The sequence below is a fragment of the Musa acuminata genome, chromosome BXJ1-1 (genome assembly GCF_036884655.1).
Source record: "Musa acuminata AAA Group cultivar baxijiao chromosome BXJ1-1, Cavendish_Baxijiao_AAA, whole genome shotgun sequence".
NCBI classification, from domain to species: domain Eukaryota; kingdom Viridiplantae; phylum Streptophyta; class Magnoliopsida; order Zingiberales; family Musaceae; genus Musa; species Musa acuminata.
The window spans coordinates 33158638-33182130 of record NC_088327.1 but is presented as its reverse complement, the minus strand read 5'-3'; the positions used below and the strand labels follow the sequence as shown (position 1 = coordinate 33182130).

Sequence of the window (23493 nt, the reverse complement as noted above, 5' to 3'; positions counted from 1 at the left end):
TGAGAGGATGAAACACATCGATGTGAAGTTTCATTTTATTCGGGATACCATTGCTGAGGGAAAGGTCCTTGTTCAGAAAATTCATATGAAGGACAATCCAACTGATATGCTTACGAAGCCTCTTCCGGTTTACAAGTTCAAGCAGTGCTTGGACTTGGTTGGTGTTCATTATTGGTGATTGCCCGTTAGGGCTTTTATGAGGAAGGTGGAGCAAGTTTTGTTAATTGTCAATGTTGGGACATGCCAAGGTAGAGATTTGTTAGTTTGATAAGTCTCACATAGTCCCACATCGGGAAAGTCAAGCTTGTTATCTCCTATTGCAACTATAAATAAGGGTCTGGGCTTTGAAGCTAGAGGCACCATAAGAAAAACTTAATTGTTTGCTTTGGGTTTAATTTATATTAAGTCCACACTTAGTTAAAATAGTTTGGGCTTATAGTTTCGGCTTTTCTTATTTAGTAGTTTCAGGTGTTTTATGGCTTAGAAACATTTTCCTAAGGTATTTGTAATTGTCCCTTTTATAGTAGAGTTTTGCTCTTCCTTCGTCCGTGGACGTAGGTCAATTGATCGAACCACGTAAATCTGGTGTCCTTGTCTTTTTTATTTTTCTATTTTATTGTCTTTATTGGGTTGCCAAATTATCCTTTAGTAAATTTCCTAGGGTCAGCTCTAACATGTGGTGCTAGGGATGAATGCCTTTGACAAGTCCACCCTGATCGATGCCCTCACGAACTGCATCATGCGGAAAAGCCTACATGGTTCCATCACTCTCAATAGTGAGAAGCTAACCCTTAGCTTCTTGAGGTGATCTTTACTTACATCATGCAGGATGACCTCCTACACCCCATACTTACCATAGAAGAAACCTTGATGTTCTTTGTGGAGGTCCAACTACTACGATCGGGCAAAGTCGATCTGTGTGAAGAAATCCACCGTGATAGAGGCACAAGGCCAATGTACTTGAGGAAAACCCAACCCACTTGAAAAAATCTACAATATAGAAGACACATGGCCAACATGCCTACAACATGAGTTAGAAAAACTTAATTCATGTGAGGAAGAAATTCGTCATGACGGAGGCACAAGGCCAATATACCTAAGATAGAGGCATAAGGCATAATAGATTAATGTGAAGAAATTTATCATGATAGAGGCATAAGGCTAATGTGCCTAAGACACATGAGTTAGAAAAACTCAACTCATATAGAAAAATCCGCCATGATAGAGGCATAAAGTCAACGTGCTCAAGACATATGAGTCAAGAAAACCCGACTCGCATGAGAAGAAATCCACTATGACGGAGATAGAATGCCAACGTGTTTGAGATGTATAACTCAGAAAAACCTAACTCGTGTGAGAAGAAATTCATTATCATGGCGACAGAAGGTGAATGTGCCTCAAATGCATGAGTTCGAAAAACCTAACCAGCATGAAAAGAAATCCATCACGACGGAGACACAAGGCCAATATACCTAAAATACATGAGTCAGGAAAACCTGACCCACATGAGAAGAAATTTGTTATGGCGGAGATATAAGGCCAATGTGTCCAAGATGCATGAGTTGAGAAAACCCGACCCACTTGAAAAAATTCTCTATACCAGGGGGCATATGGCCAACATGCTCGAGATGCATAAGTAGGGAAAACTCGACCCGTATAAAGAAATTTGCTATGACAAAGGCATAGGATGAAATGTGCCAAAGACACGTGAATCGGGAATACCCGACTTACGCCAATAGAAATATGCTAAAGGCGAAACATATCCAAGACATATGAGTTGGGAAAACATGACTCACGTAAAGAAATTTGCTATAACGGAGACACAAAGACAACATGCTAGAGATACATGAATCAAGAAAACCCGACCTATGGGAAGAAATTCATTAGATGGAGGCATACGGTAAAATATACTTAAAATGTGTGAACTAGGAAAACTCAACCTATGCTAGCAGAAATCTACTATAGCGAAAGTATAGGGCGAAATGTATCCAAGATGTATGAGTCAAAAAATCTTAACCCACAATAGGAGATATCAAATACTCCCATGATAAATGAACTTAATGACGCGCTTTGAGCCCCCCGATACAAGAATTTTAAAGCACCTCTTCAGGGGGATAAATGATAAGGAATACAATATCAGTTAATGCATGATTGCCAAGTGGGATCCGGGTCACTCTCCACCCATCTATTTATATGGATGAAGATTCAAAATAGATAAACATAAGCTTTCTTCTCATCCATTATCATAAGGAATGTAATCACAAACTTCCTTCTCATCTTTTATGATAAGGAAGACAATCAAAAGCTTTCTTCTCATTTATTATAGCGAGAAATATAATCACAAACTTACTTCGCATCCTCTAAGATATAAGAAGAAATCTTAAACTTAATGCAAAGGGATTCCTTTAGAACTACTTGAACTCATATTTAGGGATATCAAATTATTAACTTGAGTGTCGGAGAGATCAAAACCTTTTCCGATCTTGATATTTGTGTATGTGATACCTTAAGATCATGATATTTTCATCTTAAAGATATTTCGGATAATCTTATGCATATGGGTTCGGACAATATCGAACTGATCAAGACATCAAAATTTTATAAAATAAAAAAAGATTTCTAAAAAATATATTATATTATTATTATTATCATCGCTATCATCACTACTCGTCTCACGTAAAGACATGTGGGTTCGATCACCGAACTTTTCCACGTTTATCCATCATAAATGTCTAACACATTATTATTATTATTATTATTATTATTATTATTATTATTATTATTATTATTATCATTTTGTTACTGTTTAACTTACATTTTAATCACAAACCTTTTTCTTTTACTGATATAGAATACCATGCACGGGTACAATTCGATACATATTTGACCGATCAGCTCCAAGCTTATTTTGTCCTCCACGAAAGAGACAAAGAAAGAATCAGCGAAGCAGGTAGGAACACGTCGCCGCCACCTCAGCAGCAGATATGGTTGGTTAATTTTTCCATGTGATTCGTGCGTGGCACATATTTGTCCATACAACTCTGGGGCCCACTTCGCTGGGGGTTTCATTCGTAAGTATTCTTGGGGCTATCGTGGATGAACACAAAGTTCATTTATTATAGTGATTACAAAAATATAAATATCATATTTCATATTTATCCTTCTAAATTTAATTCTTTTTTCATACTCAAGTAGATACGAATGAACCTTACTAATAAATTATTGTTAGGTGTCGTTGCTTATATCATAATTAAGACTTGTTTCTTGCCGCTCTATATTGTTTTAGTAATTTTTCACTTCCTTGTAGACTCGACATAGAAAAATATATATCTAAGTTATATTCGTGCATATATATATAATGATAATTTTGCTTGAAAGTTATTATTATTATTATTATTATTATTATTATTATTATTATTTATTATAATACTTGTCATGTGTTTGTTCTGCGCACGGAAAACACGAGAAGTAAACCATGTCCCAGGTAAATGCCCAACACACCCATCCAAGCTGATAAATGAAATAATAATAATATCTTTCTTTTACAGTTAAGCTCACATTTTTAATTCCAAACTGTTTTCTTTTTACTAATATAAAACATCATGCACAGGTAAAAATAGGCAAAATTTGATACATACATGAATGACGATCGCCGAGCTTATTTTGTCCTCCACGAGAGAAGGAACCAGTGAAGATGGTGCGAACACGTCACCACCACCTCGGCAGCAGGCATCTCAGCACTCAAGTTGGCCTTTATGAGCTGGATCTTGTGGTGTATGTGGAACGCGTTGAAGTCTATCCGTCCTCATGCTTCAAGCTTCCTTCAGCCATGGCCGCTCTCACCACTTGTGTCCCTCCGTCCGTCCACTTGTGTCATTCTTGTTATAATAGAAAAATAACATTAAGATTGACATTCCAACACGTAATCGACATCCTTACGTAATTTGGTGTTATAGAACGTTGACCAATGAGGATCTATACTACAAATTAAAATGTTTTATCTAATGTGAGAAAAGAAAATGTATATGCATTTTTTTGACCAGAAATAAAAAGAGGATATAATTTGGGAGATTTATTTATTTTTAAATGTTAATTCTTTTACAGTATAATATTTAATGGTATTGTGGGAATGGCGTTGAACTATTATTGGTTAGATGCCACGTTCCCTGTGATAGAGGGGCGGCGTGTTGCGTCTCGCGTGGAAATGATCGCCAACTCGCAAAACATCGCCCATCTCAAATCCTCGTTCCTCGCCCGGTGCCCCTCTCCTCGCCGCCCCGGCGACCGCTTCGCCCGCCAGTTCTTACCGGCAAGTATACTTCCGCGGCCCGCCGCCGCGCTCCGCCGCGACACCAACGCTGGGGATGGCGAGGTCCAAGGGATGGCGAAGCGGCGGGAGTTCTTGCTCTTGCCCTCGTTGGCCATGGCGGTGGGCTTCCTCCACTCGGTCGCCGCCGCCGCTGCCGCGGAGGAGAAGGCACCCGAACCGCTCCCCGCTGCCGCCTCTGCCCCCACTGTCGTAGACGCGGACAAAGGGAAGGAAAAGGAGAAGGAGAAGGAGGAGGAGGGGGAGCCGGAGATACTCTCTAGGGTTTATGACGCGACGGTAATTGGGGAGCCGCAGGCGGTGGGGAAGGACAAGAGGAGGGTGTGGGAGAAGCTGATGGGCGCTCGCGTCGTGTACTTGGGGGAGGCCGAGATGGTGCCAGATCGAGATGATAGGGTTCTTGAGCTGGAGATCGTCAAGAATCTTAGGAATCGATGTTTGGAGCAGCAGAAGACCGTATCTGTGGCCCTTGACGCGTTCCCTATCGATCTCCAACAACAGCTTGATCAGTTCATGGATGGAAGGTTCGTCTTCTTTTCTCTTTTTCCTTCAGCTTGGAGAACTGGTGACCTTGTCCACTTTTTGTTACATTGTCTCTTGGAATAAGCATTATTTTCTCAATTTGGATAAGGTTAGAGTTACGAAAAGCTACAAGTTCTTCTTCTTTTAGATTGTTTTAGTTCGAAATTTTAGGATCATTTTTGCTGTTGAGTGCATGGATAAGTGCTGTTTTATTTTCTGATTTCTAGAACTGATATGCTTCATTCTAATTTTGAAGTTTCTTAAACATAATAATGTGCAACTCCATGTGAAAAGTTAAAGAGCATCCTAATTCGAACTAAGGTTATTTTCTAATTTCTAGAACTGATATGCTTCATTCTAATTTTGAAGTTTCTTAAACATAATACTGTGCAACTCCATGTGAAAAGTTAAAGAGCATCCTAATTCGAACCAAGGTTAAGCTACAAGGGGCCAACCTAGCCAAATTAATTGGGAGTAGCCCTTATTTTTTGCTTATTTAAACTCGATGCAGTATCAGGATTGGACCAGCTCATCTAGGGCCTTATTTGGCCAAGAAATGGGTGCTGGGTAGCACATGAATTACTGACTTGGCATGCGATCCCTTCTCCACCATGTGGATTAGCAGTTGTCAAGGATCTGACAAGATATGTAGAGCATATTTCGTATGCCAAAAAGAATCATGGCTCATGCAAAATGTCTGCATTAGTTCTTATGCAAGTCAAATTTGGACTATATCGGGTTTGGCTATTTATACTAGTCCTTGGGCCATTGGGTGAAGAAAAAAAAAGTCTATTTCATCTTTGTGCAACTCTAGAAGGCTTTTATTTATTTTAGTTATTTTGGATGGATTTTATTCTTATTTTTAGTAGTTATTTTAGTGTTTTAGAAGAATTATGAGTTAATTTAATTTCCTGTACTTTCTGTTTTTATGTATATTGGTTCAAGAGAAGTATTGCCATCTTACTGACTTCATCTTTACCCTTAAACTATGTATGTTATGATAATCTTTTTTGTTATGACTAAAATAGGGTTTCTTTAACCTTTTGTGGATCCTTTTTTGGGAATAATATCTGAAGAAATCAAGATGAAGACCTGAAACATCCATTTTAGGCTGGTACTAGTCTTAATATTCAACCCTTGCAGATGCAGTCAAATGTTAAACTTCCTGTGTATTCTGCAGCTGGACTAACAATCTGCAATAGACTTACAAGTGAGATTGGGTTAACCCTTAGGAAATGTGATAAGATCCTAGGGTTTTATCGTAGAAGAAAGAAGGGAAAAGGGAAGATCACTTCGAGAGGATTAGCCTCCTTGATCACTTTGAGGGGATCAGTCTCCTAGGGTTAGTCAAAAGACTGAATAATATTTCATTTTCTGTCGAAAAGAAACGGTTACATCATTATTTATAAAGTTCCACCTTGAGTCCACCAGGACTTGGACTCTTAATAATAAATAAATATTAAATAAACCTCTATCCGACTCTAACTGAACTAAACAGACTCAATAAACATTATTTAAAAGCTCAGAAAATAAAATGATCCTAACAATTCCTCCCCCTTCAAATCAGCCTTGTCCCTAAGGCCGAGCAACATCAAACTCAAGGAGTTTCTCTTTCAGCACTTCAGTCACAAGATATCTACGGCGCTTCACAACCCGTTAATCAAGTATGGTCTTCACTTCTTGATGGTGTAAGCAATAGGTCGGCCTTTCGGTGTTGTAGTCTTCTGAAAAACCCTCTCCATCCGATGGCTAGTGGCAGTTGTGATCTTTCTTCTTCATCTTCCCTTTAGGATCACCTGCTTTCCATTAATAAAAAACTTCATGATTAGTTTAGAAAAATTCCACGAAACATCACCCAAGGTTGATAGTCATTCAATTCCAAGCACCACTTCGAAATCTTCCAAGGGTAGCAAAAAGAAGTTCACAAGCAACTCTTGGCCCTGCTAAGTCAGCTTAATCTTTGAGCACTTGCTATCACAGGTTCAAATTCGTCCATCGACGACCTTTACTTCAAATTTGTTACAGTCTTTAATGTGGTAAGCCAATTGGTCGGCAACCTTACTATCTATAAAATTGTTAGTGCTACCAGTATCAATCAAAATTGTAACATGTTGATATTCCAAAGTTCCTCAAACTGACATATTTTGCGGGTTAGAGTAGCCGACTAATGCATGCACTGTATGTATGATAGGTCCAACATCATCATCAGAATCCATACCTTCATGATCGGAGTCCACAATGTCTGACATATTTTGCGGGTTAGAGTAGCCGACTAATGCATGCACTGTATGTATGATAGGTCCAACATCATCATCAGAATCCATACCTTCATGATCGGAGTCCACAATGTTAACTTCCTGTTCCTCCCCAATTGGTTCAATTATTAGAAGTTGTCTTTGTTTACATTGGAGCTCCCTACTCCACTTTTCATCACAGTGCCAGCACAAACCCTTCGCTGATCTTTCCTTGAGTTCTTCTCGGGTTAGCCTTCGGGTGTTAGGGTTCCGGTTGGGAATAGATAGGACGGGTGGCTTGCTGATCATCTGTTTGTTGTCACTTCTGTTTCGATGATTTTCCCTATTGATTTTTTCCTCATGTAAACGTGCAAATGATATCGCCGCGATCATAGTGCGGGGTTGACGAGCCTTAACTTCACATCGAATATCTGGATTAAATCCTTCGATGAATGTACCCACCAGTTGTCGTTCAGACCAATCTCTGGTTTGATTTGACAATCGTTCAAACCTGCTCTGATAACTGATATTCCAATACTGTAGAAATCTGACGAATTTTAGCAAGCTGTCCATCAACATTCTCGTATTCAGATGGTCCAAAGCAAACAAGAAGCCTTCTCTTGAATTGCTCTCATAAGGGGACTCTATGGCAAGTTTCGTACCAATCATACCATTGGATTGCATCTCCATCTAGCTGGATTGAGGCTATTTCCATCTTGGATTCTTCTGGGGTTCTATAAAAACAAAAATTTTTTTTTGCCCTAGAGATCCAATTGGTCGGATCTCCATCTTCCCATCTTGGAAATTCCACCTTCATGCGCGGGTAGCTTGTGTCTTGTTCTTGGTTTTTTCTTGTGTCTTCAGATCGGTTCAATATAAGATTTGAACTTTCATCTTGTTGAAGTTTGTTGAAGCTCTCCAGTAGGATCTTTTCGAAATCATTAAGTGTTTCTTGCAGCCGGTTCTCAATTCTGATTTTCAATGCTTCGATTTGGGCTTTTATTGAGTTGTCGGTAGTCATTGCGTAACACTACAAATCTAAAATCTCAACTCCTGTTTCTGGTGTCGGGACTAGGGCATTAATCACTACCCTATTCGGTGCTGCTGTTGTGACGCAGTCGGTGGCAGCACTGTAGGAATGAAGGGTTGCTATGAGGATGCAGGATGTAGCTGCGGTTGCTACGTGGAGGGATCGCTGCTGCTGAGGGCTAGGAGGCAACAATAATGGTGCGGCTGGGGGCAGCGCCGTCGAGGGCTAATCGCTACGGTGGTTGAGGATAAGGCTACTGCACGGATGGGAGGTAGCGTTGCCCTGTCTCTGTCGCATTGCGAAAGGAGGCGTTGGCGACGTCGAGGGATCGCGGGCGGTTAAGGAAACAACGACGGTTGTAGCGGTTGCTGTCGATGCCAACAACGAAGAGGGAGGAAACAACGGCGATCATAGTTGCCTTGTTTCAATCACCGTGAGGAGGGAGGGTCGTATGGTTGCAGTTGAGACCTAAGGGGAGGCAGCGAGGGTCGCAGTTGGGAGGTGGGCGACGGTCATTGCTGACCGGGAAGTTATGATGGCGATGGTGGCAACTGACGCATGCATTAGTAGAGGGACCGGTGGCTGCGGCAGTAGAGGGTGCTCTGTTTCTATCTCACCACAGAAGGAGCCGCTGGTGATGCAGAAGGATCGCAAGCGGTTGAGGAGAAGGCTGGCAGCGGTGGTGGCTCGGGTGGGAGGCGGCGGTGTTGTGAATGCCGGTGGAGAAAAGAATTGGTGGTAGCGCGGCTGGGAGCAAGGGCAATCGGTGAGTTGCCCTGTTTCGGTTGTCGCGAGGAGGGAGGGTCGAGCGGCTGTGGCTGCGGCTAAAGCTGCGACCCAAGGGGAGGCAGCGATGGTGGTGTGGCTAGGGGCAGCGTCGCCGACGGTAGAAGCGATGAGGGGGTGGTCCGTTGGCTGGGAAACAGTGGCCTTGGCCCTTCTCGCTCGAGCGAGATGGGGCAGCAAGGAGGGAAGGTTGCTGGCCGGGGAGCAGCGGCGACGGTGGTCTAGCGGTCGGGAAGCAGCGACGGCGATGGAGAAGGAGGCAGCGAGGGTCGCAGTTGGGAGGCGGGTGGCGGTCGTCGCTGGCCGGGAAGTTACGATGGTGGAGAGGGGAAACAGGGATGCATGGCTGTCGGCCTTTTCTTTTTTTTGGGATGATGATAACTGCAGCGAGAACGTCGAGGATTGCTGCTCTGATACCAAATGATAAGACCCTAGGGTTTTATCGTAGAAGAAAGAAGGAAAAATGGATGATCACTTCGAGGGAATTGGCCTCCTAGGGTTAGTCAAAAGACTGAATAATATTTCATTCTCTACCGAAAAGAAATGGTTACATCACTATTTATAGAGTTCCACCTAGAGTCCACCAAGACTTGGACTCTTAATAATAAATAAATATTAAATAAATCTCTATCCGATTCCAACTGAAGTAAACAAACTCAATAAACATTATTCAAAAGCTCAGATAATAAAAGGATCCTAACAAAATGCTCCATTCCTGGCCCTCTAGGTGTCCGTATGATTTTTATTACATTCTTGCCTATCACTCCATTCATCGACCAAGATGGCTCTTTCTTTGGTTTATCGTATGGCAATATGGCAGTTGCTGATATGGGATCTTGTTCATGGAAGTTTCACTACAAGGTGAATATGGAAGTGCTGTTTCTTTTTTTTCTTTTTCCTTTTCTTTCTCGCTAAGATACACTATTGTTGTCATGGGTCAAGCTAGACTTTATGACAAATTTTCCAAAACTTCATTATTTTCAACCTAGGCAGTATTGGATATAAGATTTACTTATCATATATTTGACCGCATTAGAATTATAATATTGTCCTATGGTAAATATACAAGTATATCCTCTTTTGTACCCTTTACGTAGGAAACTTGGTTGTGTCCCTGATTGTTGTCTTTGTCTAGGTGTTAATCAAACATCATTCTTCTACTAGATTCCTTGGGACTAACAACTTTACCTTCACCATGTTGCTATAGTTATTATTATGATATATGCTTAAAGCAAAACATAGACCAAACCCCTAGTCAAATAGAGTACTGAAAAGATGCCTTTCGATGTTAGGTAGTGACTCATTTTATCTCAAAATATAACCCACATCTTATGGAGACTGTTTTTAGTATTGTTATCTATCCACTCATATATCTAACATCTTTTGTAGGTCATGCAAAGGTCATATACTGGATCATCAGAATTCTTGTAGATGTTGTAGGATTATATAGGTCTCATCACCCACCAAACTATTTCCATTACATATGATGCTTGCCTCTGCAAGACTGGAGATTTGGAAAGGCACACAATAGGTTTTAACATGATCCTACACTCTACTGTTGTTGCTCTGATATATGAATATTATATTTGCCATGTCGAAGCTCAAAATAACTTGGGTCCCTCAGGCAGGACTACTTAAAACATGCATTTTGGAGGTGGTTAAGTGGCTTATATACTATCTCAAGCTATAGTTCACCTTGGATGTGGTACCCCATTGGATATCATAATTACCGCACCTGAAGTCTTTTGATTTGCTTATTCTGTTTCTTTCCTCGTCAAATTCCTTTTGTTTCCCTTTCTAGTGTAGCATTCAGCCTTTTGTACAACTTCTTGTTCCTTTCTATTAATTCTACATGGCATGTTAAGTTTGTGTGTACTTTTTTAGGAGCAACACAATAATTTTTATTAACCATTTTGTCATCTCTTCATAGCTATTGCTGACTTATATTCATATGGTTCCTTATTTGTCAACCTATTAGTTGATTATCAAGTATAAACTGACCCAGGATCATTATTACTGTAGTAAAGTCTGATCTTTTACTATATTGTTTTAAATCTCATTCTCAGTTTATTTTCTCGTGCACTCTTATTGGAAAAGCTATATGTCATTGGCAGAATTGATGGAGGAAGCTTGAGGTCTTACACTTTTCATTGGCCATCTGAATGCTGGCAGGAGTATGAACCTCTTCTGAATTACTGCCGTGACAATGGAGTAAAGCTTGTTGCTTGTGGTACTCCACTGAAAGTAATTTACCCTTGCAATTGAAGATATCCATGTGCATAACATCAAAATGTGAACTTCTATGCTTAATGCCACTCTTCTCTCATCCATGCATGTCAATAGCTTTTCCGTATTAATCAAATAAATGGATACTTTTTTGCATGTAACCTTTCAATATGATGTTTTGAAAACTAGAGACATAACAGCATTAACTTATTCTGAATATAATATTATCTTGCATTTTTTTCATTTATATACTCACTTTGTCCACTTATGATTGGCACATCTCCACCATTTCAGTTCAAAATCCTTTTATTTTTACCCATTTTGGTTGCCAATGTGAAATCCAACATGTTTAGGTTCAGTTTCCATTGTTTGCCCATGTTTCTTCAATTATTATAACTGGTACTCTAACTATAGGATTTGTACCTCACCAACATATGGTCCTGCTCCATGCGTCCACTCAGAATTTCACTATATTTTTTTTTTCAGGAATTATTTTTCCTTCCAACTTATATGCCTTTCTTTTCTTGTTTGTTTCTTTCTAGTTTCAAATTAATGATAACCTCATTTTTCTCATCATATTACAATGAACTGGAAGGAACATATGAATGCTTGGTTTCACTTGGGATTCTCCTTCACTTTTGCTGAGATTATAGACAGTGAGCTAAACTTTCTGTTTGAGATGTATACCTTTCCTCTTATTTGAACTTATCATCTTGCAGATATTATTGCTAGAATTAATTAACTGCCGAACTTTGTTAACTACTTTGTTGGTCTGTTTGCTTTATGGATATTAATTTTTACATATTCATAACCATCTGTTTGTGCATTTTTGGATCTGTCAAGAGAACATTCATTTTTTTCTGCTAAATTTGTTAGGTCCTAAGAACTGTTCAAGCTGAAGGAATCCGAGGCCTTTCTAAAGAAGAACGCAAGTTATATGCTCCTCCAGCTGGCTCAGGCTTCATCTCTGGCTTCACTTCTATCTCTGGCAGGTCACTGATAGACAGGATTTCTTCAGACCCATCTGTTCTCTTTGGTCCTAGTTCATACCTATCTGCACAGGCAAGAGTTGTTGATGAATATAATATGTCCCAGAGTATCATGAAAGCTGCAAGTGATGGCAGTTCAGCAGGCATGCTTGTAGTTATAACTGGTGCAAGCCATGTAATTTATGGATCAAGAGGAACAGGAATTCCTGCTAGAATATCAAAGAAACTGCAAAAGAAAAACCAAGCTATCATTCTACTTGATCCTGAGAGACAACAGATACGCAGAGAAGGTGAAGTTCCTATTGCTGATTTCTTGTGGTACTCTGCTGCTAAACCTTGCAGTAGAAATTGCTTCGACCGTGCCGAAATTGCTCGAGTAATGAATGCAGCTGGTCGAAGACGGGAAGCCCTACCTCAGGTAATTGATTACCATGTGTTACTATCCTTGGCTGTCAAATTGTTGTCCTATGATTTTTTAGTCACCGTAAGAAGCTAAATTTTGGATTTTGCCTACGAATATCAATTGTTTGAGCTTTGGTTTGTTGGCCCTGGACCTTGAGGCTCTTAATGAGGTCAAAGTAGTGATTTAAAAAGTGCTAGGTGCCAAGGTCCCAAAATGCCCTAAGCACTCTCGCCTAGGCACCCACTCGAGTGAAGCGAGGTACTCTGAAATATTAAAATATAAAAAATATATAATATAATTGATAAATATGATTATATAAATAAAATATGATATTAAATTGAAAAGATCTAAAATACCAAGTTACATTATCAATATTCTAATAATAAAAATATCAAAAGACTCAACAATAAATAGAGATTAGCCGTGCTAAAATCTAAATAAGGACTATTATATGGTAACAATAGTTAATAATCTATTGTTAACAATATTTAATCCATAATTAACAGCAGTTAGAGGGAAGAAAAGAATTATTGATGGTGGAAAGTGGGGAAGGAGAGGGCGGTGGTGATGGAGGAGCTTTCAAACAACGACAAAGGAAACTGCGAACGACAGTAGCAGCGACGGAGGAAGCTACAGACATCAGTAGCAGTGATAGAGGAAGCTTTGGACGATAGTAGTGGCGATGGAGCTGCGGACGACAACAACAGCCACGAAGAAAGCTTTAAGCGGTGGCAGAAGCAGTGGACGACGACGTTGTGGGTGGAGGAAGCTTCATATGCGTTTGTCGGTGGTGAAGGAAGCTGCAATCCTCTCCCTCGACGGTGGAAGGAGTTGTACACGAAAGCAGTGGTGGCAGAGGGAACTGTGCACAAAAACTAGACTTATGAATCCGTCCGTTAGTGGCAGAGGAAGCGTTAGTCCTGTGCATTGGCGGTGGAGACAGCGACTGTGCATGAAGTAGGGTTTATGGGTCGGGGTTGCGACCCTGGTGGGGGGGGGGGGGGGGAGACAGCTATTTAGGTTGGTCCTGTGCATTGGCGGTGGAGACAGCTATTTAGGTTAGTTGGTTCAATCGTACCAACTAAGCTATTGTTCAATCGAACTAGACTATCAAGTTTGGTTCGGTTGCTTTGCTTTAATCGGGCGCTCGCTCGAGGTGCCTGGTGCCTGGGTTCAGGCAAGTGCCCAGGCGGCGCTTCACTAAAGCATGCCGCCTGAGCAAACCTTGAGGCGTTCGAGCCTCGCCTCACCTCACTTGAGTGCCTAGGCGAGCGCTTGGGTGCCTATTTAAATTACTAGGACAAAGCCAACATAAATTTAACAACTTAGGTGCAAGCTTAGTCCAAGAATCCTTTTTGAGACTTAGGTTGAGAAATAAGGTTTAAGCCTCTTTTTATTTCATTAAAATACATAATGCTAATAGCTAAACTTTTAATCTTGTTTGTGCTGTTAGATTCAATTTATAACCAACATTTCCATGCCTTAAACTGGAGAGATAAAAAGGCATCAGATAGGTGTACGATAATGTGTGCATTATTAAAGAAACTCAGCTTATATATTTCAAGTCATGGTGAGAATCAAAATTTATTTATATGCATATATAACCGTCAAGCTATAAGTATTTGAACATATACCTTTAGGAAGTTTGTGTTTACATGTCTACCCTGTAAAACAGCATGTATTTGTAGCAAGATTCTCCCAGCACATCCTTTAGCAAACTTGAATGTACACTTTTCTTTTCCGCAAGGTTGGGAAAGGGCAAAACTCAATAAGACATTCAACTCTTGCTCCTTAATGTCTCTCAAACTTGTTGAACCACTGTTTCTTAGGATTGAGGCATTTATATAACTTTAGGAGATACATACACATCTACCCTCTATTTTATAGGGTGCAAATACAAATTTTCAAGGGAGATACAGGCAAATATCCACTATTTCAATCATATGCACGCATATATGAACTCTTGAGGACTGCATACACAAATACCCATGGGTATTATATATGTGATAAACCTAAAAATTTATCATCACCCCTTCAGCCAGGCAGAGGCCCAAGCCTGGCCAGTTTATTAATTGGATTGAGATGATCAATGCAATGAGACCACATTATTCAGTGTTCGCTCAACATTTTTGTGTAATGGCTAGCCCTGTCCATAGTTATCCTACTGCTGACTTCTTTGTTCTTGGAGATGAATATTCTTTAAAACCTGATCTCCTGGACAGCTTTAGGTAGTTGATTTATTTTATTTATGTTTTCCGTGACGTAGCATTTGGGCAATACACTTTATTGCTGAATTCTCGACTTTCTTCTTTTAACAGGACCTTCAGACAGGATTGGATCTTGGAATAGTCTCGCCAGAGATACTGCAGAACTTTTTTGACCTCGAGAAGTATCCTTTAGTCTCAGAACTCATTCACAGATTCCAAGTAAAGGACATCTTCCCTCTCACGTTTTTATTTTTTACTCTGTAAGCCATGATGTGTTAAAGATCCATTAAATTACTGAGCATCTTAAGAGTTCCTAGTTCATATTTAAAAACAATGAGCTCAAAATTTGTTTGTGGTACTAGGCTACTAGCTACAGTAGCATATGAACAGAGTCAAGGAACATTGCTTTTGTTTGTGTGTGTATTGTTTGACTTGTCTTCATTCAATTAGTTTTCTCTTTCAGGGATTCCGGGAAAGACTTCTGGCAGATCCTAAATTTCTGCATAGGTTGGCCATAGAAGAGGCTATTTCTATAACAACAACTCTTTTAGCACAATATGAAAGACGTAAAGGACGTTTTCTTGAAGAAATTGATTATGTTTTAACAGACACAATCAGAGGTTCCGTTGTTGACTTCTTTACTGTGTGGCTTCCTGCCCCAACCCTTTCATTTCTAACTTATGCTGATGACAGTTCATCTCTTGAGAGCTTTGAATTACTAAAGGGCCTTCTAGGATCAATTCCAGATAATGCCTTTCAGAAGAGTATTGTGGGTAAAGACTGGAATTCGATTCAAAGATTTGCATCGGTAATTGTTGGTGGTTTGAAACTCGCTGGTGTTGGATTTATCTCTAGTATTGGTGCTGGAATTGCATCAGATGTTCTGTATTTTGTTCGTGGAACTCTGAAACCTGCATTAACTGTAAATAGCAGACGTAAAAGATCTCCAATATTTAAATCAGCAATTGTATATGGATGCTTTCTCGGAACATCAGCAAACCTGCGGTATCAGGTTCTTAATTTGGCAGCTTTAGTTTGATAAAATCAGTTCATGTATGCATTAGTTAGCAGTTATGCATTCTAAATAGTTTCCAGAATCAATTACTGCTTCTTATCTTTCTCTCCTTCGTCCTGTTACCTGGACCCATCTCAAAGTAGTTAAACATGTTCTGACTCTTCCTAGTGCAAGAATATGCCTGCTGGTTGCTGCTTTAGTTGGCATATGCCAATTTATGCAATTGATTTGGCACTCTATCTTCAAGATATGTGGAATGTGCAGTGTAATAATGTCCATGGTTTTTGCTAGTCATAACTCGGTGATAACTATGCTAGTCATAACTTGGTGATGTCATCATTTAGTGTTTAATCATCAATTAAGAACTGTTGAAGGTAGAAATTCTTCTTCAAGACAATTGTCAGTCCTTATTGACAGTATTTCAGAGCATTCTTTGAGTTCATGTTACTGTACAACTACTTTCAAATCATCAACCTGAGAACCTAAATGTGCAGATAATCGCTGGAATAGTGGAGCACCGACTTTCAGATTATCTGTTATCTTACAACAGTGGACTGCTACTTGTAAATGCATTGTCTTTCACTGTCCGCACAATCAACTCATACTGGGGAACACAGGTTAGTAGAGTCTTAAATTCTGGATCTGTTCGTCTGGTGATATATTCTCTATTTGTTTTTGGCACACAAGAAACCTGTGATTATGATATACTAGGAGGGGGAATATGTTGTGCACTGTTTTTCTATTCATTTTATGGTATGCTATAAATGGGACTAGCGTAGACAGGCCAGCACACACCAAAGAATATTAAGAATTTTAATATTTTAAGAATCAATGCCCAGTTGAAGTAGTGCACACCAAGTGGTAACATGAAATTCTAAAGCATGGTCCATATTTACACTCTAATTTGATTTTGAATATATTTACCACCAAGTTAATGCCAGAAATAACTAAAGATACTCAATTTATGAAATTAGATTGAAAAGGCAAGGGATAAATTTTTTTGATGAAGTTGCAATGAATTTGGAAGAATTCCCATCAGAGACAAAGAAGGAAGATAATCATAGTTACCTAACCTAAAATATCGTTTCTTTATTAAAAACTCATTGTGCTATACACATCTCAGTCATGCAGGATTTTATTAGATAGACTACTTAAAAACAATTCAACTGTTATCAGGGCTATGGACATCCAATTGACTTTTTAAAGATTGGATTGAAATCTTATCTTATCAATTCTTATCTAGCAAGAGATAAATCTTAAAAGTAGTGATAATATATGATGTTTCAACACTAGAGTGTGCTGTCATTATTAGGACATCAAAACATGGATGAAAACAGTCTATAAGTCTCAGAAAAAAAATAAAAATCTATTTAGACATGTTGAAAATAAAAAAAAAAACTCTTTTTTTAAGATTAGACATCACTCTGCAAGTGTCCTCTTATGTTCTGCAGTTTCTTGAGGTAGTTCTTTGGAGATTCTGTTCTTTTAGAAATTTATCCCATTGTCTGCTCATTCTTTTATTGCTGAGGCCAACAGTACAATAATATTGGTTCTCTAATTGAGATAATCAGAGTTTTCAATAGGCTAGAGATAAGCAACTTTGTTCTGTTTCTTAATGAATTTGCTGTGAGCTTTTACTTACTATTAGCTAATCTTTTGCTTTAGATCACCAAACCCCAGCATCATTACAAATTTATAGATATTTTGCTTTTATGACCAAATACAGGCAATGCTACATTAGTTATACAGTGTACAGGTTGGCAACTCTTTAAGCTGAATTACTTGGGTTGCATTAACCTCCACAATCAGGCAAATAGGCCTGCTAAACGTGAATGTTGACTTTTAATTGACAGGGAAACTTGGTTTCAACAACACATGCTAAGCAGATGTCACGTGAAGAAAATTATTCTGCTGATTTTTTTCTCAGTTTTCCAAGTTTTGATTAATGTTGTCGTTCTGGTTATATGAATCGGAAAGCTTATGCAGCAGTGCTAGTATTATCTCATCTTCACCTGATTTACTTGCTTTCTATTTGCAGCAATGGGTCGATCTTGCACGATTTACTGGATTACAGACACATAACAAAGAAGCTGTACCTGATCAGGTTGTAGATACACCTGATATCCCACTCTTAGAATGCAGCTCTGACAAGGTAAACGAGGTTGATGAAAGCAACAATCAGTCAGGTGACACCCCTACATAATGTCTGATCAGTAATGCATCCCCTTCGCCGCAAAGGGCAATCAGACAACTTGGAGGTTTAAAATCATCATTGACCTATACAATATGCAGTATTTTTGGTAATCAAAGCAAAATTATTTGGGCCTTCTTTCTTGAGATCTAAAAATTTGCAATTCTGACCTGTTTGATCTGTCTAGAGTTTTGGGCACCCTCCACTAATGGAAATATTCTATTCTTCAATCCAAAAAGACTTTTTGCCCAAGACTAAGATGACAAGATCTTGGAACTCTGCTGCTTTATGCTTGATTATGTTCCTGCACAAAGTTTAATATTCAGTGAGGTGGGCATGCAAATTATAATTTTTTACCTACTGAAGCTTCATACCCATTATCTTAAATTGGTGTGGTCACTGATCAATCTCCTATACCTACATCATTGGTCAAGCAAAAGTGAAGCATTATTTTAATAATGGTCTGTTTTTTACCTCTTTAATACTAAAGGTGCATGTTAAAGGGGAGAGTTTTTTGTTTTATGATCCAATAGTTTCGTACCTGAATAATTTTATGTAAAATCTTTGTAATTTTACATTGTTGTTGCAATTGTTTTCTTTTTTCCTTTTTTGTTTTATGGTATAATAGTTTCGTACCTGAATAATTTTATGTAAAATCTTTCTAAGTTTACATTGTTGTTGCAATTGTTTTCTTTTTCCTTTTTTGTTTCATGATCTGTTTTTTAATAATGGTCTGTTTTTAATGATGGTCTGTTGCAAAAGTGAAGCATTATTTTAATAATGGTCTGTTTTTTACCTCTTTAGTACTAAAGGTGCATGTTAAAGTGGAGAGTTTTTTGTTTTATGATCCAATAGTTTTGTACCTGAAAAATTTATGTAAAATCTTTGAAATTTTACATTGTTGTTGCAATTGTTTTCTTTTTTCCTTTTTTGTTTTATGATCTAATAGTTTCGTACCTGAATAATTTTATGTAAAATCTTTGTAATTTTACATTGTTGTTGCAGTTGTTTTTTTGTGACAGGTGAATCACTCATGAAGCATACTTGGTATTTACCCTTGTTACATGTATAGCCAACCGATAATCCTGTTTCCAAGTTTCCGTAAGCCACCTGTTATTTTTCGCCTTGTGCATATTTTTTGGCTGAAAAGAACCCTGCTTTTCACATAAAAAAAATCTTTGCCCGCTGAGCATATAATTATTTCTTCTTGTTAATGGAGCAATTTATCAACTTAATATTTATTTGAGCTTCTTCAGAAGTTGTTTTGCTATCCTCCGTAGTTTCCTTTCTATCTTGTATAACTTTTGGAGTTCTTCTGCATGCATCTTATTTTTTTTACCGAAGAAACACATGCATGTTGTTATCAGAACTGCTGCAGTGGTTTCCTACAAGCGGAGAACAAAAGGTTTGAAGTTATGATCTTTAAACTTTATTTAAGCTGCAGTAATTTAGTCGCCAACGTGGTCTCGTTTCTGCACTGCAAAATGTTTGATGATCCCATTTTGCCGTACGGTTAGAAATTTTCTTGTTCTTCTCAAATATTTGTTACTTCAATGTTGGCGTGAGAGATCTGAGTTGTTGTTACGTGATAGATATGGTAAGTTCGACTACAATGGAAATGAAACAACTGTAACTTTTCATGTATAACATAGTCTTCTCGAGCATTACTTTTCTAAAACAACAAATATTTTTTTGACTTATTGGAATTTATTGGGCACATTTTGCCGGCGGCATTGGGTTATCAATGACGAGATTCTCGCCGACACTGGTGGGATCCATATCTGTATTGGTGAATCTAGTAATTAATTATACAGTCCTCTGATTGAGGATTCAACCAGAGATTATTTATGTTTTCAATTCGATTCATGATGCCACCAAGAAAATAGTTCATGGCTCTTTATAACCTGCATGATTCTTGTACACAGTTATCTTGACATTAGATCTGGTCATCGATTGAACCAATGAATAAACTAATAGAATCATAGATTTGATAAATTTTAATAGATAAAGTATAATCATATATTATAATAAAAAATAAATAAGAGGAAAATAGTTAAAGAGAATGATAGACACTAATAAAATAATACAAATATGAGAAAGGAGTTTATTACGCTTGTAATAATTTAAATATATTCGACAACAAATAAAAAAATTAAGAATATACAATTCATGTTTTGAAATTGTGGATAGTAATTTTTGAAAACACCTAAGAAGATGATAGTAAGCCACACTAATTATAATAGCCTTTTTTTTTTTTCGAGTAATCTCAATAGATTGTTTTAATATAATAAAGTGCTCATATTTTTGCTAAGAGTATATAGGTAAACTGTATTTGTTTATTGTATGATACATAATGAACTTAACATAATTATCTCGTCAAAGGCTTGTTAGGTCAAACGACAAACCTTTTTTTAGCTCCGACTCTATTCGCGTATCCTAAATCACTAATCGAAAATAATCTATCTCATTCTCATTTAAATTGGACACTAAAATTTTGATATATGTATTTTATTAAATTTGTTGGAATTATATTATATCTTTTCTATATAACCCATCCTTTTTTCATTAATACATCATTTTTTCTTTTCTAAACATGAGAGGAGGAAGAGGAGATGGATCGTAAAAAGAATATATCGGATGAGAGTACAATCATATCTTCAATATTTTATCATATCAACAAAGATATGGATGAATCTATTTATGAGATACTAATCAAATAAAAGAAAAGATCAAGCAAAACTCATTTTTGTTAAATTTGTAGGAATTATATCATATCTTTTATGTATAACCCATTCTTTTTTACATCAATTCAGTTTTCCTCTTCTGGACACATGGGAGGAGGAAGAGGAGATGGGAGTGTAAAAAGGTTAGATGGGCTGAAAGTTCAACAGTATCTTTATATTTTATCATATCAACTAAGATATGGACGAATCAATTTAATATCCTCAAACTAATAACGTCACTATTCAACCTCTTAATGGGATGGTCCACCTCGAGCAAAGGCATTTAGAGTGTTTGATGAAACCTCTTCGATCGAAAGCATCTTCATGCACTTAATGCACTTGCCTTGACCACAAGTATCCACAGCCTCCAATGCCATCTTCTTAGCTAAAATATCTTTTTGTGTTCTTACCGACCAAAAGTATTTTTATCTTCTCAGCTAAAAGTATGCGCTACTCGACCAAAAGTGTCCTCATGCAAAAACAACTAAAGGAACTTGATGTGGTTTTCTTGATGAAAACATCTTCATGCACTTGATGTAACTTATCATGCTACATACAATAACATCGGGAGGGCTACAAGCAAACTTCTTTGACCATGACATGTTCTTGTATATATATAATAAATCAGACAATAACATATACCGTACTCGATATATTTATTTTAGATAAAAATATTTAAAATATATGTTGTAACCTTCTTGATCAAAATATTCTTTTGTGTTTGATATGTTACGTTTTATTTATACAGGAGAAAGAATTTTTTTTTTGATGATATTTTCTTATTTACGATGTAACTCCATATGAATTCCAAATTATCAAATTGAATATAAATTATTCTTATAAAGGCGGCATGTCCGCATCGATTTAATGATTGCCAACAGCACGCTCATGGAGACCAAAGTCCAAAGTAGACAGGGACCCACAGCCACCCACAGCGAAAAGGCAAGCGGGGCCCACGCTCCCTGCACTCTCCACTGCCATTTGCTCTTACGCCCGCAGGTGTTCGCCCACGAAATCTGTGCCCACTGCCTCCCTACATTATTGCGCTTCTCAAAAAGCCAACCAAGAAGCTTCCAAATCCTCTTCCCAATACCTCTCTCCACCCTAATCCCACTCTCACATTTCCCCATAACTCATCCCTCTCCGCCTTCTCATTGCAGTAACTCCCGTATGGGCCTCCGCTGTGTCTTCTTCCTCCTCTTTGCCTTCCTCCCTCGTGTCTTCTCTGCGTTAAGTTTCCCTGTCGGCGGCCGAGTCACCATCCCGGTTCCCTCCGCGTACCAGCCGGGCTTCGTGGGAAGAGCCTTCGTCCTCGCGGCCGGGAACGCTCCCCCGGACTTCAGGGCGGCGCTGAGCGTCGAGGCCATCGCGGGCGCCGGCTACTCCTGCTCCGTTGTCGTTCTCCTCGGGGACGTCAAGGTGTGGGCTTCCGACCATGTTGCCAAGTTCATTCCCGCCGGCAGATGCGTCCTCGAACTGACCCCTGACGGCGACCTGCAACTGATGGACCGCGCCGGTCGAATCGGGTGGCGTTCGGGCACCTCCGGGCTTGGCGTGAAGGTGATATCTATATCGTGATCTCTGGTTCCAGTTTCTTGGTCCTCATTCTAACCCACCCCTTGCGTGTGAAACAGAGTCTCCTCCTCAAAAAGAACACAGGCAACCTCGTCCTTGCCGACGCACGGAACCAAACCAGATGGCAGAGCTTCGAGCATCCGACGAACACAATGCTGTGGGGGCAGCGACTTAACGCGTCCTCTCGGCTGACTTCTTTCCTTGTCAATTCCTCATCATTCTACTCCTTGGAAGTCCACAAGGATAAGCTCGTGGCCTACCTGAACTGGAGAGGCGAGAGGTACTCGTACTGGGAGCTCCAGCCTCGAGCAGGCAGGAGCATTGCGTATACCAGAGTGGGCTCGACAGGGCTGAAGGTGTTCGACGTGAACTCGTGGAAGATCGCTCAAATCCTGGCAATGAAGTCCGGGGCAGTCAGATTCTTAGCCTTGGGGAGCAAAGGCAACCTGGGGCTCTACTACTACTCGGCAAGCCATGGCAAGTTTGAGCCGTCGTGTCGCGCACTCGAGTTGTGCGATCTTCCTCTTCCCTGTGGACCATACGGGATATGCTCTTCCACCAACACCTGCGCGTATCTGCAACTCTCAGGGCTGGAGTACAGCACCAGCTTCTGTGGGTTGGCCAGCTCGGAGGTGGAGATGGTGGAGTTGCGGAGCGTCGTCACCGTGCTAAGAACTTCATCATCGGCGTCCAATGTTAGCAAGGAGGAATGCTTGGCCTCTTGCTTGGAAGACTGCTCGTGTGCCGCGGCCCTGCACACGAACGGCCATGGCGTCGGCACAGGAGAGTGGTGTTCTCGGTACGCGTTGGTCGGCGGTGCTCGAGAAGTCGAGGTGGGGGCGACTGAGTCCAGCTACTGGATAAAGGTCGCAAGGAAAGGAAGCGCACGCCATGAGACTTCCGCTAGTCTGGTGACGAAGGTTCTCATCGTGGGCGGGGTGGTGGACGCGGTGGCGCTGTGTGTAATTCTGGGAGGACTTGTGTACTATTTCTTTAAAATTCGTAAAAGATCAGTAGATTCGGGAACTAATAACAGCTGATCTCTGCAACATTTTTCTGATCTGATTCTATTGGGCTAACATTTTCCATTATTTTGAAGAAAAAATCATTTGAATTGATGGCATAAAATGTTTTGTTTAACAAATCATCTGAATTTTCGTGCAGATCAAAGATGAAGTATATTTCTGGGTTGGGTCGGCTCGGACCGGGCTTGGGCCGGGATGAGTAATACTTGTAATGGTGGATTCATATAGAGTCTACCTTAT

General features: G+C 39.4%; 2 protein-coding genes across 3 annotated transcripts; both read left to right on the top strand.

Annotated features, from left to right (window-relative positions):
• The first annotated feature begins 4114 nt into the window (after positions 1–4114).
• On the top strand, positions 4115–18600 carry LOC135677845 (protein RETICULATA-RELATED 5, chloroplastic-like). 2 transcript variants are annotated; one of them, XM_065190255.1, is made up of 7 exons: positions 4115–4851; positions 11014–11143; positions 12002–12532; positions 14836–14943; positions 15188–15736; positions 16234–16356; positions 17778–18600. In XM_065190255.1, the coding sequence occupies exons 1-7, from the start codon at positions 4130–4132 to the stop codon at positions 17940–17942; spliced, it is 2328 nt and encodes a 775-aa protein (XP_065046327.1). In that variant the 5' UTR covers positions 4115–4129; the 3' UTR covers positions 17943–18600. The 2 variants fall into 2 exon arrangements, with proteins under 2 accessions (XP_065046327.1, XP_065046333.1); XM_065190261.1 differs by lacking the exon at positions 17778–18600 and having other exon boundaries at positions 15188–15729.
• A 2995-nt stretch (positions 18601–21595) lies between these two features.
• On the top strand, positions 21596–23398 carry LOC135677828 (PAN domain-containing protein At5g03700-like). Its single transcript, XM_065190240.1, has 2 exons — positions 21596–22213; positions 22288–23398. Exons 1-2 carry the CDS (start codon positions 21824–21826, stop codon positions 23266–23268), a joined length of 1371 nt encoding a protein of 456 aa, XP_065046312.1. The 5' UTR covers positions 21596–21823; the 3' UTR covers positions 23269–23398.
• Positions 23399–23493: the final 95 nt, after the last annotated feature.